This window comes from Fundulus heteroclitus, chromosome 16 (genome assembly GCF_011125445.2).
Source record: "Fundulus heteroclitus isolate FHET01 chromosome 16, MU-UCD_Fhet_4.1, whole genome shotgun sequence".
Taxonomy (NCBI): Eukaryota; Metazoa; Chordata; class Actinopteri; order Cyprinodontiformes; family Fundulidae; genus Fundulus; species Fundulus heteroclitus.
In genome coordinates, this window is record NC_046376.1 from 28557411 (window position 1) to 28574333 (window position 16923).

The window sequence follows — 16923 nt, forward strand, 5'->3', positions numbered from 1 at the left end:
TTTCAAAAACCCATGAATATTTTTAATGCTTGGTATTATCAATAAACTCTCTCCAAAAAGCCAGATTTGCTTCTGAAATTTAGCTCTTTTTTGCCAAACCTTCTTCTGCTAAGAAGAATAAAAAAAGCTGAAGCCTCTTCAGAAAACGTGATTCATTTTGTTTAAAACCGTTGCCTGAACACTTTCCTGACTGATGTTGGACCAGAACACCATCAGTTTCAGTTATATATAAAATGGATTCTCCTCCGACAGCAAAGTGATGTAAGAAACTTGTTTACTTAGATAGAGCTGCCATATTGATTTAGTATTGCTCTGCCTACAGTTGCTTTCAGGCAAGGGATTTTTATTTGTCTACACTGTGCGTTTGAGAGAAAGGAACTTGTAATAGTATTCCAATACTTCACGATTTAAAAAGCACAACCTCGTTTTGATGCATACAACAGTGGATCACATCAGACGTCAGCGAAAGCTACAAGGCAATGTGTACCTTGTGTCAGATCTGTTTAACATGAGTCGACTCTGTCGTGCTCTCTATTCATCATCGACAGAAACCTCGAGAAACCTTGTATTTCCTCTGAAATATCGATTTGCAAATACAGAAAATAAATTTCATGGAAGCAAACGAACGCTGTAGAGAAGGTAATTGTAATTAATGCACACCTCCTTGACATTTTCAGCAAGCTGCACAGTCTCTGCGTCACTGGAGCAGGAATCTTTTTTTATGTTGTGTTCTGAGCACCAAATACCAAAATATGGTTTGAATCTTAATACGGTATAAATGAGAAATGATCACATTGGAGATGTTTACCAAATGCTAATGAATGTACAAGCCAAAGAGCCTTTTTTATTGTCACTGAAGGTCCTCCAGCTGTGTTAAAGTCTAAAGTTTCCATTTGACAGATACATACAGCATGTTGTGATGCTTATTGGCGGTGATGTCTGTTGGATGGTGTTCTCCTGACTCTGTACTTGACCAGGTTAATGAGAACAGCTTAAGGGCAAAACCCTGGCGTGCCAGCTGGGGTTTCCATAACTGTTGCTGTGGTTAGCCTCCGACTGCTCTCTGCTCATTTAACGTCCTCAGGGAATTAAAGATTGCTATCTTTGCACATCTTCAAGTATAGTTCAATGTAATTTGCATTAATATATGCTCCATTTAAGCTCCCATGTGGCTGCATCTTGAGGGAAGCTATTTTGGTGCAAGGCACTACAGCAATAGGAATTGACTTGTCTTTCCTGTATAAATCTCCTTTTACCTCACAACTCTCAGGGTTGCTTTCTTCCTGCACCCTGGATTAGGATGCAAAGTATTGTTAGTGAAAGTTTTCTAAAATGAAAATAGAGTGCACTTACTGCTACGTCTTCTTGCCTTTACTTGATTCTGCTGAGCAATGTTGCATCCCTTGGCTGCAAAGCAGACCGTGATTAAATCCAGAAGCGATTGCCAGCCCCCCTGCTTCGTGTGGAAAACTTTTACTTACCTCTTAGTTTAAAACAGATTATGTGTTTTTATTGTTGGAGAAATGCTCTGGGAACATCTTTCCTTGGAATAACTAATGAGTTTATGCTAATTCTAGATGAGAACTGGAAGTGTTTGAGCTACACTGGTCCCCTGTCTTTCTAAAAATTACACAGCTTTCTCATTATTTTTATGCTTTGTGTTTTTCCCGTCTTTGTCAAGCAGCCAAGTCACTCCCCGTGGTGCTGAAGCTGCTTTGTCTGACGCAGACCAGTGACCCGTCCTCACCTTCCATCTACAGTAATATGGAAGGAGTGCACTTCAAGCTGCTCTACCACGGTGAGATGGAAATGAGCCGTTGAAGACTGTCGTCGTCACTTTTATGTAGCCTGTCTGCATCTTCTAAACACACTCCCTACTCTAGCTCTACAATTGAGCACAACATTTTCTGTTTCAGATACACATTCTCAGAAATACACTAGAAGAATACTGAACTAGTTTTTTTTCTTTAAACATTGAGATCTTCATATACCGTATCTTGCACAAGTAAATGAACAAATATATGACTGAAAATATAAAGTATACCTCTTATACTTTTTCACATTTTGCTGTTATATCCACCATTTTTAGAGTAATTCATCAGGATTTTTGTGCAATATTGATAATATTCACACAGAATTGTGAATTTTGAAGTAAAAACAATATGATTTGCTAAATGAAAATCAATAACCTTTAGGGCACTTGATTTTAATTAATATAATTATTTCTCCTAAAATTAATCAAGACTCAAATTGGTAATTTAGGAAGCTAGAGGGCACTGTAGCTGGCAGTCATCTTAAAGTTACACAAAACACCATTAATTCGACATTAATGTTCCCTATTAAGGCTGTATTAATGCTCGTAGCACTATCAGACGATGGTGGAGCTAAACAAAAACAAGCATTGTGTTTAAACAAGCCTTGGTCATGTTTAACTAGGGTATTAGCAAGTTATTAGAGAGGCTAATAGCGGCTAACGCTAGTAGACATTCGCCGCTCATTTAAAAATACTTTTAAGCTATATTTTGTTGTAATGAGCTGATCGGAAAACACAAACATTAATGTCCCATCGGTGTACAAATTCCTTATGGAAATAAAGTTTGTCACAACCTAAAAACACTACCCAAAACACATTAGCCTAGCATTGTTTCAAAGGTCAAAAGTAAACCATTTTAAGTGATTAATCCCTAGTGGCCCGCCAAGCTTGTAATACGGTGGTGGAAACCCTGCTATTTGTGGCAGAGAACTAACATTGTACTTTTTGAATGCTCCTTTGGTTCAGACAGGGAAGTTGGTCAGAGCAGAAAATCGGGTGGCGCTAAACACAGAGCGTCCTGCTGTTTGAGATTTCTTTTACTTAGGCTGGGGTTAAGGTTCATCGACCAGCTGGAGGACGATCAAAGTATATTCATGTGTTAGAATGGTTCAGTCAAAAGTCCAGAACCTAAATCTGAATGAGAATCTGTGGAAAGACAGGAAAACTGATGTTCATGGATACGTTACACTGACCTTGAGCTAGCTTTATATATATTAGATGGCTTTACTTTATGTTATCTGTTTAACTATTAGCAACGTACTGAGTGCGCCATTATGGTGTTATGTCTGCGTTCCGCCATGGAGATGAGTCTCCCCAGTGTGTAGTTGGTGCTCACGACACTCTAATCTAGTGTGGGAACAAATTAATACAGGAAAATGTCCCTCATCAGACAGCTCCATCCGCTGCTAAACAGCAAAATGACCCCGCTGCTCCCCTCTATTACTCCTCTGCTCAGTGGTAAAGCAATCAGCAGCTAATGTTGCCACTAATAAAACGAGTAAATGTTAACCTGGATTGAGCAAAAATAAGTCAGAACCTGTTGCAACCCGTTGACTCTAGTTGAACACCAAAAAAAGCTATCTAAAATAAAAATAAATAAAACACAATTTTTATATCATAAAAAATCTTTTAGAATAGTAAAGAAAAAGGTTTTCTTTGTCCACTATTGTATCAGCAGCAAAGTGACACACACTAAAAATAAGCAATTAAAATAAAACAGTTAGAGCTTTATAATTCAGTAAAGGATATAAACACTCATTCAGTGTAGCGACACATTTAAATGATATATATTTTTCTAAATCGGTGCTGAATTGCCTCATAATTTTGTTTTTTTTCCGCTAAAATATTGTCATACTGTAATTGGTTGTATTCTCTGCTCTTTATCAGAATGAACCCTTTGCCTTTTTTAAAAAAAAGTTGCCTCGGTTACAAAAATTTAATGCAAAACTTTCCTTATAATTGTTGCGAGTTTGAAATTTCAGTACCATGACAACCCTAATTTAAATCCAAAAATATCTCTAAATTTAGACTTATGTGATACTTTGTTCTGGCTTGTTACACAAAATCCTTATAAGACATGTAGTAGTGTGTTGTTGTCATGTGACAAAATGTGAACAAGTTGAAGAGATATACAGGCTTTCGTAGAGACTGAAACTCTGGCACTAGTGTGGCTCTTTTGTCACCCGTGGTTTGTTTCACAGTTTTTGTTTCCCATTAAATGCATTTATGTTTGAGTGTAACAAACAGAATTGCACTCATTCTTTTAATATGCAGAGGAGAAATCCATCTAGAAGATTACCAATCTCATTAAGCAAACCAAAGCCTGGCCTCTAAAACCTTGAGCTTAATTTACCTTGCCTTAATTTCACCTACCAGTGCTCAGATAGTGTTTGTGCGTGTGTGACTGTGTGTCAGTGAGTAGTATAGGTGGGATGCTGAAGCCGACTGACACAGAGAGCCTGCTGCCTGCCTTCAACTTCTTGCAGTGTTGCCTGAGTCTGTCCCCAGCGCACAGCAGCGACAGAGGTTAGACACCCTTTTACTTCTTCTGGTGTAGATTTATCTATCAGCCGTTCTTCTGAACATTGCATCATTTATTCACACTGCCTATTTTTGCTCCTGATCAAAAGGATTCACAAGTATTCATGTTTTGTGCCGGTGGCGTATACTCAGATAGTAAGTAGAGCTTCAGAATGTAAAAAAAAAAATTAATCAAATAAAATAACCACAAGAGACAAAGAAATAAAGTTGAAAAATTATTGCATTAAACACATGAACCCCTGATGGGAAGGGGGGGAAATGGCTTCCATTGGCTGTATTGTTGAGCTGCACAAACAAGGCCTTTTACAGTGATTCTCCACTGCAGAGGTCAGACTCAGTAAGACAATGATTTTAATCTAACTCATCCTGAGAGTTATAAGACAAAAACGTCAGGTGGTAGATGTACAAAAAAAAAAAAAAACCTGCACGGAACTAGAGGATATGACAGGCTGTCCATGAAGGCGCTGGCAGATCCTCGCCCCAAATCAAGAGCTTTACTGATGCTGCCTGCAGCCTAGTAACCATAACGTGGAATCTGTGAGAGAAGAGCTTAACGAACAAAAAAAATGGCTTCAAAGGCCATGTCTCACGCCACAACTCTCCCCTTAGGACTTTCAATGAGAGCACCGAAAGTGAAACATCAAAAGGTGGGAGAAAGTTTTAGTCTTTGAGGAGAAAAATAATAATCTGGGCGATCCTGATTGGTCCAAGTATTACTGGCATGACACGGTGATCTTACTGGACACGTTTTCTATCCACCACCGTAGAGGAGCCCCCCGTCATGATCCGAGTCCTTTTTTCCACGTCTTTCTGCTGTGGGTTCATAGCAGATATAGAGCCCAGATACTGACAAAAAGGTTGTTTTGACACTGAAACTAAAGGTTGGCTCACACAGCAGGGTTTTTAGCCTGATTTTTGCCCCGATCTCCCCCTTCTGAGAGGTGCCCACTATCAGCGCCTCTTAAGGTAATCCTAAGAGATATTCCTGCCATGTGTGGTGTGTTAAGAGCGATCTGATCTACTCGGTAGAACGTCGGGACCGCTCCGACCTCAAACAGGGGGTATTCAACGTGTTGGATTGTCTTGCCCTAATATCCGAGCATGTGCGGTGCCCCCTGAGGACAAACGAGCATACAGCCTGTTGAATGTGACGTGTAGCCAATCAGAAAGCGCCGTGAGGGATTCCCCGAGAGAGAAAACCCCAACTCACCTCCTTATTTTAGGGTAACAAATCTAGAGCCCCCCCGGTCTACATTCCTTTAAATAACGCCTTTTCTTTTTGTAATGTCCCCCCCCCCCCCCCCGTTAAAATGAGTACACAAACTAGCGTCATTATTCTTCCCCGTCGTCCATGTTTATTTACTCTGAACTCACGTTCGATCTTGAGAGGATTCACAAAATTTCCTGTCTGATATTTAGATGTTCCTGCGTGAAATCTGTTTGTGTGTGACACCACACGCTGTACGAGCAAAGCTGTTTTATCTAAGGTTTTTTGTCGTTACGGGTGGTGTCTCTCAGGCTCTGAAAATCGGGCGAATATTTTAAAATACTGGCGTGTGAACCAGCCTTTACTTGTAGCTTCTTAATATGTGGACCACCTTAACCCCTCTTTGCCTTATAAACCTTAAATTTAATAAGGGCTATATAATTTGCTTATACTGATCACATTCTATGCAGTTCTCTGCCAGATGCATATTAAATCCAGTGATAATGCGATAACGATACATTTCCTATATGTAGAGGAGATCAGCACTGTGGTTGACGGCTCTTCTTCGGAGAGCCCTGCATGTGATCAAAATGTCATTGGGCACATTTAGGGATGGTTACAGAACCTCAATTCCAGTCCACAGATTCCCTTTGTGAAGCTTTCTTGACTAACCAAATCGTTCAAAATAATCAATGACAGTGATGGAGATACCAACTACTGAGTCCTTTTTGTCATCTGCATTGTTGGTTCTGGTGTCTCTAATCGTCCCACTTGACAATAATCCGTAGATTCTCTGTGGGGTTCTGGTCAGGCCAGTTTGCTGACTAATCAAGCACAGTAACACTATGGTCGCAGAACCAGTGTTTGGTACGTTTGGCAGTGTGGGCCGGTACCAAGTCCTGCTGGAAATATAAGTCAGAACCAGCCTCTGAAATCAGATTTCCTGATAGGTGGCTGCGGCGGCTCTGAGCTTCAGATACACACCTAAAGGCCCATTCATACCCTACGTTTGGCCTGCACGTCCGTATTTCTGTCCGTACGTTCCATCCGTTGACTCCTTCATACCTCCGTCCGTTGAGGTGCGCAATAACCAATATTTCCTCTAGGTGGCAGTGCTGAGCGCCAATGATTCGTCACTGATCAAACATGGCGACGGTCCAATACGTGATTTTGTTGTATTTGCTCCGTAAGTAAACTTTTTGTTTGTCCCTGTGCCCCGGACACGACACATCATATATGTGGGTAGTTGCGGACAAGCTCCGCAAGTTGTTCCTCGAATCCCGCCATTGTTTAAAGCCCAGAATTATAACCTTCTTCGTGATTTTGTTGACATTTTGTACTACAAACTCAATAGCGCCCCCACCGTTTCCGGTATTATTGCTCCGTATTGATCCGTTTCGTCCGTAAGCGTAAGCTCCCAATTTTCGTGTCAAAGTACGGACGAAATCGACGGTTAGAACGTATGAAACACTCCACACGTATCCGTATCCGTCTTTTACGTGAGGTATGAATGGGCCTTAAGAGTCATCACTGACTGGAAACTTCACACTGGATTTCAGGATTCTGTGCCTCTCTCCTCCTCCTTCATGACTGTGGGACCTTGATTTCTAAATCACATGTAGAATTTTGTTTCACCTGAAAAGAGGACTTTGGACCACTAGGTCCAGTTCAGTTTAGCTCTTTTTCTCCTTAGCCTAGGTAAGAAAATCAGTGCAAAGGATTCGTCTGCACTCCGACTCCAGCTTCAGTTCACTCCTTGTGAAGTTCCCTCCAAATTCTTGAATGGACTTTCCTTGACAATCCTCTCAAGGCTTTGGTGATCCCCTGTTGCTGGTACACTTTTTCCTTCCACTCAACTATTTATGAATATGCAATAACCTTTTCACAATATTCTAATTTTATCTTACAGGATAGAAATGTGTGAAATATTTCACTATATGTGTAATAACTCTATAAAACTTATGGGCTTCACTTTCTGAATTAAATAAATCGTAAACATTTTCAATGTTAGTCAATTTTTTAGCTGTACTTATATCATTGTGTGCAATATTAATATTGTACAGAATTGTTTGAAAGTATGATTTTACTCTTTGCATGCCCAGGATATGTCCAGCTTGTTGGAAGAATCCTAGCTGCGTTGTTATGATTTAGGTTGATTTTACAGTAAATATCTTACTTAGTATTACTCCATTAACACAAATAAAACTTGTTTTTTTATGCTAAATATTTAAAATCCTAATCCTTACTGACAAAAGGCTTAGTAGACATAAGTAAACATCAAATTAGACTAAACAAGCTTTTGGGATTATCCTCAGTTGCTGCATAAAGATTTCAGAAGAAAAACATTGTGTCAGTAATTTCCTAAAACTCAGTCACACAAACAGTAATTAGTACCTCAGCTTTGAACAGTTCATCTACTTGATTTGCAGAGCAGCTCAATCAAACCCAACCAATTTAATCATGTGTTTATAATACAAAAAAAAATGTGTTAAAAAAATCTTTTTTCCCACAGTGTCCCTGCCTCCTATTAGAGAGGCAATGTGTGATTGGTTACACCGGCTGCTCATGGCCCCATGGAAATTACTCAGCAGAGGTCAGCAATGAGCACGCTTGTGGTTAATAGGGTGGTGCTGCTAACAAGAGAGCTGCCATCCATCTGGGAGGGTAAATCTTATTATGTTTCTAGTAATATGAAAGTGTTTCTGCTCCTGCAGCCTATCTATATTCTCTCTGCTTCATGTGAGGTGAATTCCTGTGATTTCAGCCTGAGACCAGTCAGTGTTTGGTAAAACTATGGTATAGTGTGCAGGGATAGCACCAGATTCCTCTTTGAGAAAATAAAAATTTAGGGTAGTATTTGGTGCCTTGATAAAACAAAGCTATATACATACTAAATTACTGTTGGACAATCTTTTGCTTTGAATACAGCTCAGATTTGCTGTGGCATAATTTTTGATAAGCTTATGTTGCCGGTATGGCATCAAGGTTTTTCATGCGATCTTTAAAATTTATTTTAACTAAAAACTGCAAAAGGACGTCGTCATACTGTTCCTAGGGTTTGAAAGTCTTTTTAATGAGATCCCAGAAAAAGAGCAGGAGTAACCTGTGTTTTAGAGGTTGAGTCTGCAATTTTTCCGGATGTTTCCCCAAGTCCCTTTTAGGATTATTGCGCATGTGGAAGACCATCTTACCCTGCTCTTCCGCTCCTAAGCGGGGAAAAAATCTCCCAAATCCTCTCTGGTCTCATTTCTTTCCACTGAGGCCTTCCTCTTCTTCTCATAAACTTGTATGTGGACCAATCCCTGCCCTTCGGATCAAACGACAGGGATTGGTTAGTTTTTAGAGCTCCCACAGAGGTCGATTATTTTTTTTTTTAACCTTCTATCTGTGAATGCATAATGTATTAACTGCTTTCGTGGTGAAAGGATGATTTTACCCAGTATAACAAAAAGTATTTCTTAACAGGATTACCAACTATTGCTTTAATTTGGAGAAACTCTTACACCTGTTGCTTTGCACTGCTGTTCAGTTGGCTTAAAGAAGGCTACAAAACCATTCCCTTGTTTAGAACAAAGCCACATTAGGCTGTTGGGAAAGTAAGTCCAGCCAGTCATTCATGGTATGGAAACTAAAGAGTGCCATACATCTCTCTAGTTAAAGTAACACTGTTTTGAAATTACATTTATCGCAACTAACCAACTAATCAGCGTGTTGCTCCTTACTCTGTAAAGAACTGAATGATAATTATTGATAATATTCACAACATAACATTTATCAGATGTTTATTACATATTTTGTGCATCAATATGACAAGAAAGAAAGGCTCTGATAGCATTATTTAGCAGTAATTGGACCATCTGTGGTTTTGCAATGCTTTAAACCATTAGATTATCTCAAACACTTTAATTTTAAAATGTAGTCTTATTACTGGGGTGTATTTACTCAAGGTTAGTATGAAGTTAGACTCTCGTATCAGGATGCAAAATTACAACATTTATTTAATGTTTATCATCTTAGAATATGCAGATATTATGTTGTTTCTTCCTGTTAAAGGGGAGTTTTCCTCTCCACTGTCGCGTCATGCATGCTCAGTATGAGGGATTTCTGCAAAGCCATCAACAATGCAGACGACTCTCCCTGTAGCTCTACGCTCTTTCAGGAGGAGTGAATGCTGCTTGTCAAGACTTGATACAATCTACTGGGTTCCCTTAGAGAGGAGACTTTTTGACCAATCTGTCTGGATAATTTAATTGAATTTGACTTTGTAAAGTGCACTGAGATGGCATGTGTTGCGAATTGGCGCTATATAAATAAAACTGAATTGAAATTGAATATATAGCGGGTAAAGCATTTCCTGATGGACTAAAAAATAATTATTCAATGTATTCAGAGCCGACAGTATGTTTTACGTAACATTCCCCTCACAGCGTTGCATAGCTGAAATTAGAAATGATCACTGTATCGCTTCATGTTAATGCTGTCATGTAGTTTGTAGTGAGTGAGACTTTAATGTCATATTTTAGTCTGCTTTGGACATTTATGATTTAAAAAGAAATTCTCCCGGATCTCCAGTTAATATTGGGTATTGTTGCCCAACCACACGTATAGGAATGGGTATCATTAAGGGTTTATAGATAGTACTCTTAACGATACTCCATATCCATCCTGTACTTTATCGATACCTTTTTTTTTATCAAACAAAAGGGTGAAAAAACAAATAATGACACACAAAACTTTGAAAATTAACTTAAATAATGTTGTATAATTGTTAGTATTAGTAAAGAATCTATCCTGTCCAAAATAGAAGACGTTGCCCTTTTGGGCCGTCTAGAAGCTCCTTATGAAATGTACAAATAATTTATTAGCCTACACATCGTCATGATTAAAACATCATGCACATATTAATTACAGGAATGAAGACAAACTTATTTCATTGCTTCGTGTGTTTTCTTTGCGTGCATACGTACATACCAGCTGTTTCTGATTAAGAGGCAGAGCTTGCTGTTGCACTCGCGGATCAAACACTGCATCTTTCTGTTTGGATGTGAGGCACTTTCGCGATGTGTTTTATCAGATTACTTGCGTTTCCGCCTTTGCAGGCAAAGCTGTTATTGCAGTAATGGCAGCGTGCATTGTCGACAACTATTTTTGAAAAGTAAAGCCAAACTTTGGACCTTTTTGTTTGCTCTGCCGTGGTACCTTTATCAGCGAGCGGGGAACCATTCCTTACGTTGGATGAGAGTGAAGAAGAAGTGAGAGCAGAACGTTAACCCCTATTAACGGTCCCCTCTGCGGGTCTACAGCTTACTGGTAATAAAATGTTGTTTGAGTTGGAGTTTCCCTGAAAAGCTGAATACGACCTAAAGCCCCACATACGTCCGTGGACGTCAGCACGGAGTCCACGCCACTGACAGTATGAGCACAGTCTGCAGTGCGGCGCGGCACAGAGTCCCACAGTGCCTTAAACCATTAAGAGGACCGATGAGGTTCAAGCGTGTTGGTCCACAAAGACCGGCCCCGGGGCCATTTTGATACCTGGTTTTGGTACCCATCCCTATTTATAGCTTTAATATGATGGTTAACCCCTTTCCTTTCACATTATCAGAACAAATTAGAAAACTGATCCAAGATTAGTTGTTTCAGAGCATCATCTGCTCTGTGTTCAAACGTGTGAAGACACATTGAGATTCTCTCTACTGGAAACTGGTGAATTTTGTCACAAAGCTTTACCGAGGAGACATTAGCCCTGACAGCCATTCTGATTTTGCTTCCAGGCTGAATCTGTACAGTCCAGAATTAGGTGTTCAGTCATCTAGCTTTGTGGAGCTAGATAACTTCAGGACTTTCAGGACTCTACTTTCTGTTAGCACTTGCTTCACCCTGAGGAACTCCTGTGCCGAAGACACAAAATTCAGATACAGTGCCTTGCAATAGTATTCAACCCTTATGGCTTTTAACCTGTTTTGTTACATTCCAACCAGTAATTTAATAGTTTACCTTATTTTATGTTGTGGAGCTCTAAAAAAGACTAAATTAGTAGTGAAATGAGGAAAAATACAAATATCAGGCAAAAATTCATAGTGAAGTTTTGTATTTACTCTGTAAAACAGGCTAAAAAGGATCGGGAACTAAATTTAAAGCCTGGCTAAGTATGGAAATTTGAAATGACAAACACGTCAAGACCCTGATTATGTTGATAGATTTTTTTATTCTTCCCTGCATTGTCGTCAGCAGAAAATGGGAAAGGCCCAGTTTGTCTGCCTCTGTAAAATCGGTGCCTACTAATATACTAAACAGTCTCAACTAGTAATGCAGACTGGTGAGCCGGGGGCTCAAAGCAAGTGGTCTGTTAGCGGTTGTTCATGTTCCTAGCAGTTAAATGTCATGATATAAAATCCCCCTTTGCTCTAATTTGGGGGAAATAAAAAGTAATTTTAGAGTTTTTTTCCATCAGTGAAAAAGGCCGCTTACAGAAAATGTTCAAATGACAAATCCCATAATTATTTAAGGTCACGGTGCTTTCTCCTTCCCAGCTGTCTCCATGCTGCTCTCCAACAGTGGGCTGATGGACCAGCTGCAGACAGTCATCTCCTCCTCCTCCTCCGCTGCTCCGTCCCCCCCTCCGTCTGCCTGTCCTCCTTTGGCTCTGCTGTGCTGCGGCCATCTACTCCTATCCACCCTCATTACCTTGCAGGGCATTCACTCCGCTCAGGTACACACCGCAGCTCAGCTTGGCTCTTATCACAACCCCAGGGTTGAACTTCACGCAATAAAGGAGCAGTCAAGGGCAAAACACTCGAGACACAGCAAAACTGAGTAAAGAGCTGTGTGCAGGTGCACAATATGGAACAATTATATTTATTTGATATGTATCCCAGCATGAAGCTGCTTTTCACAATGCAGGAGTGAAACATTCTTGAATGCTACAGTTTTGACCTTAGTCTTGCCATATCTTTGATTGACTCACACATATTTTTTTCTTTCTCTCTCTCTCTCTAATTCTCCCTTTATCTCCTCTGTAAGGTTCACAAGAGTATTATTTGGAGTCTGGACACAGCTGTGCAGCGACTGTTTTGCCAAAAAAGAAACACAGACAATCTCTTGATGGGTAATGACAGCTGAGCTTTGTTTTTTTAACGTTAAAAGACATTTTCCTTGCAGGAAAAAAGACTCACATTCGGTTCATTTAGCGATAGGTGCGATGTGCTGGATGATGGATTAGTTGTTGGATTTTTATGAGTTGTTTTTGTCCCCCATCTACTCTGTCCATGTCAGCAGCCTGCCGTACGCTGTCATAATCAACAAGATGCACCGAGGTCCTGTGCACTTTCCATGTAGTCTGATTGGCATGAGGCATCCCAGACTAACAATGCTTTCATAGAGTGTGAATCAGAGGATGCTGACGCGGTTGTCTTTTCTTTAGTTTCTATAAAATTCTGCAAACTTTCTGTCAAGACTTCATCTTTAGTGGAGTCCCCTAACCCCATGCCTGCGTTTCACACTCCCTCATCATATTAAATGTCCCACATCCCGCTGCGGCGCTCGTAGACAGATCATCGCTGCTGCTCCTGTGTCTCTGTCTGTCAGCTAAATAAGTAGCCTGTCAGGGTCACTGTGATGTATTGGCTCCCTCCTTCTGCGTACCGATCTCTTTCCTTCCCTCTCTTGCTCACTCAGCCTCCTCTCTGTCTCAGTATCTCAGTTTTTAGCTCTCTTATACTTAATTTTCCAGCATTGCTTCTCTGAATCTCTGTCTTAGCTTCCTCTTTTGTGCTCTCACTAATTAGGACTCCCTCCCTCAGGGCGCTCAGAGTTTGATATTCATGACAAAAGTGTGTTTCAAATGGTTGGCCACTTTTGGATTGGATTCTACTATTTTGGGCTTATTATTTCTTAGTCTTGGTTATCTGTTCCTTAGACCTTGACCCTCTCATTCTGCACTCAGACATCTTAGGGTCATTGTCTGTGCCCTCTTTCACATATCACCCCAAAAAATGTTTCATTCTCTTTAACTTCTTTTCACCATGGCCCATTTCTGCTGCTGTTAGATTATTCCAGTCATCCACGCATTCAAAACTTTCCTCTCTGTGCTCTCACATTCCCACAAGTTGTGTTTGCTATCTTCTTTTTGTCTTTCTTGTATTTAGTAAACAGTTTTCTACAAATGCATCTCAAGGAAGTAGTTATAATGAAAATACAAATTTCAAAAAGTGGATTCATTACCCAAAGAGCGATATATTTCAGTTATATGTTTCTGTCAGTCTTGATTATTACGGCTCAGAGCAAATAAAAGCATGAATTGGCTTTTCAGAAAACTTAAAAAAATATCTGATCAATGATTGTTTTAATACAGAAATGCTAAGCCATCATGGGGAAGACTTGACAGTCAGACACCAGCCACAAGGATGATGAGCAATAGACACTCATTGCTAAAGAAGCTGGCTGTTTTACATGGTAGAAGGACTTAACCGTAAATAAAGTTTCTGAATAATCTTCATGATTAAGAAAAGCTGACGTCAGTAGCTCTGCCACTGTAGAGAAGCATCTCCGTCTCTTACGTTCCTCCATAGCGAGTTGGAATAGTGAGCTTTTCAATTCTTCTATCGATTTTTAGGTTAGCGATTTATAGAAATAGATTTTATACTTTTGTCTAAGGTGAGAAGAAAGTGTAGTGTAATGGGTTGCCTTAGTTCTGGAGGCTTGTACATGAACCCATCCTGTCCTCCACTGCCTCAGCAGCACCGGCTTCAGACATCGTTGAGTCAGCACCTTTAGCCAGCAGCTCAAAATGAAGCCTCCCCAAAGCCTCCCTCAACCTCCGGTGATGAGGGGGGTGAAAAATCCTCCACCTCAAAAGACCGACTCTTGGCACCCACCAGATGTTGCCCTGGTCACTCCATGTTTCAAAATGTTACTTTCCCTTGTCCTGACCACAGCCCCACTAAGCTCCACCCCCACACTTAGCCCTGGGACAACGCTATGCCTTTAGATCAGAGTGAGTTATGGAAAACAACAATACTGGTGGAAAGTTGAGTGGAAGGAAACAGCGTGGTCCAAAAATGTTCACAAGCAGGCGGGACGAACACGGCCTTCAGAGGATTGCGAAACAAAGCATTTTTGGAGAGATTCATAAAGTGTGGACTGCAGCTGGAGTCAAAACTTCATGAGCCAAGGCACAGAGACTGGTCCAGGATATGGGCTCCAGCTGTGTTTAGCTGCTTTTAAAACAAAGAATATATCTGAAGATGTCCTAGCCGCACTGGACTGGTGCCGTAAATTAGGCAAAAGAATCCCCAGCAAAGTCTGTACAGCATATGCACAATAGACCAACATTTCTGTATTTAAAATAAAATGTATTGTCTTGTGTAACATCATTTTGTGTAATGCTGAATTTTGGACTTTTAAATGACTGTAAACTACAGTTATCTATATAAAATATGAGTTTCACTTTCTAAATATTACCCTTGCCTCTTTCTCATTTTGCCTCACTAGTCAGCTACCTGAGGATGCTGCAGGCTTTGCTTGATGTTGACCTGGCGTCACCACTGGTGTGTTTGAGCACCGGTCCTGGACTAGTTGGGCCCAGGCCTCTGGAGGCTGAAGATGGAGCGTTGTACCCACTTGGCTCCACTGGGGCCCAGTGCCTCCTAACTGCTCTCAGTGGTCTTCTTATGCAGGTTTTTACCACTTGTGGATGTTTGTATTTGTGTGTTTATCAAAATATTAGACACATCCTGTGGATCATGCCTCTGTTTGTAAGAATAGGTCCCTGATGATTGATGTACATCAGGATACACATTTTTTTAAGTAAGGCCAGGTTTAGGTTTTGTTTGATAAACCATTTTTATGGTAAGTATAGGCAAAAGTTTTAATGTTGCTCTTAAAGGACTTTGGTCATTGAATCCCAACCTGGGACCAAAAATGTCAGATGTGCAAAAATATGATCAACTAAATGTTTTTTAAAAATCTGAGCAAAAATGTAGGAGCATTAAACACAGGAGCTACACTCAAAGTTTCAATTTCTCAATTAGAAGGAAGCACAAATTGTGGAACCAGAAACAAAAGCAGAACTACAGAGAAAATCGTGTCTCTCTGTGCTTAAACTTATGGCCCATGTTTTAACAAGGCTATATGTCTGCATGTAAAAAAAATCCTCCAATATTTCTACATATTTATGTAAATTGTGGCCTGAGCAGATACCATCACATTCTCAATCAAAATTGCTGTTTTACTCAAAACAATTTGACAAAATAAACTTTTTTATATAAATTTGGAGCAAAACAGGGGGGCAAACTGTCCTGCTGCCTTTACAAACAAAAAGGTTGACTGAGGTAGAGTTCATCATGTGTCCCAGTGAAACCTGGCTCGTCTGTCTTTAAATAATCTCTCTACGTTGTGTCTTAAATCAAGATATCGTTTTTTTATTTATTATTATTATTATTCAGAATAAAACTTTATATTATGGAACATTCTAACAGATGCTTCATGTGCACAGATTTATAAACAGACCTCTGGAAAATGACCCCGTTAAGAAGACCCGTTATTATTGAATAACATGCATGAAGTGCACTCAGGTCATTTATGTTGAACATTGAGGGTGAAAGGTCCTGTAAATCACTCACACACACACAACATGTGAGCTGTGTATGCATCTGCATGTATTTAATGTATTCGGCCACATAATTCAGGCACAGAAACAAAGCAGGTAACGGGTGGAAAACTTTGGCAAAAAAATTGAGCAGATTGCACTTCTTGAATTTTATCGAAACAGCCAAACTAAAGCTTGATCAAAGTAAACCACAACAGTACGCTGAGGCGGCATCGTCTGCAGAGAAAACCTCTTTTCCCATTTATCAGGAGTTCAGGTCCTGAATCCAACATGTGCAACGACATGACAGAGGGGACACTTCCAGCTTGCTCTGTGTGTGCAAGCGTCTTTACTCAGTGGCTTTTACCATGCTTCGGGAGAAATTACTGCATTTTTTTATTTACTTATATCAACAATGTTTAAATACCTTCAGTTGTAACAATAGCAGAGGTCCGTTTGTCTCCACCACTGTTGCTGTGTGGGTCAGAAGCTGAAACTTTTGGGAAACATTCAAGATTCACATAATTTGAGGTAAAGACGCTAGAATCAGGTTCTCAAAAGCATTCGACCTGGTAGTTCATAATGCTGGCTTAAAATAATAAGTCAAGTAAAAATAATTGAATATAATTAAATGATTGCCTTGACACAAGTAGTAAAATGATAAAGAATAAACTTCCAGTAACTTCCATGCTTTTCATAATATCTTCCTTTTGCATAGGAAACACTGAGCTCACGTTTATGAATATTTTCAGCAAAGCTGCACCGTATATTGAA

General features: G+C 40.0%; 1 protein-coding gene across 2 annotated transcripts in view; it reads left to right on the forward strand.

The window, feature by feature from the left end:
* LOC105938036 (meiosis inhibitor protein 1) overlaps positions 1-16923 on the forward strand; it is a 110176-nt gene that overhangs the window by 80536 nt on the left and 12717 nt on the right. For both annotated transcript variants that reach the window (XM_036148702.1, XM_036148703.1), the window contains 5 exons: positions 1685-1798; positions 4229-4339; positions 12095-12273; positions 12585-12669; positions 15054-15238. In XM_036148702.1, coding sequence (XP_036004595.1) covers positions 1685-1798; positions 4229-4339; positions 12095-12273; positions 12585-12669; positions 15054-15238 — 674 coding nt within the window. The remainder of the gene's footprint in view (positions 1-1684; positions 1799-4228; positions 4340-12094; positions 12274-12584; positions 12670-15053; positions 15239-16923) is intronic.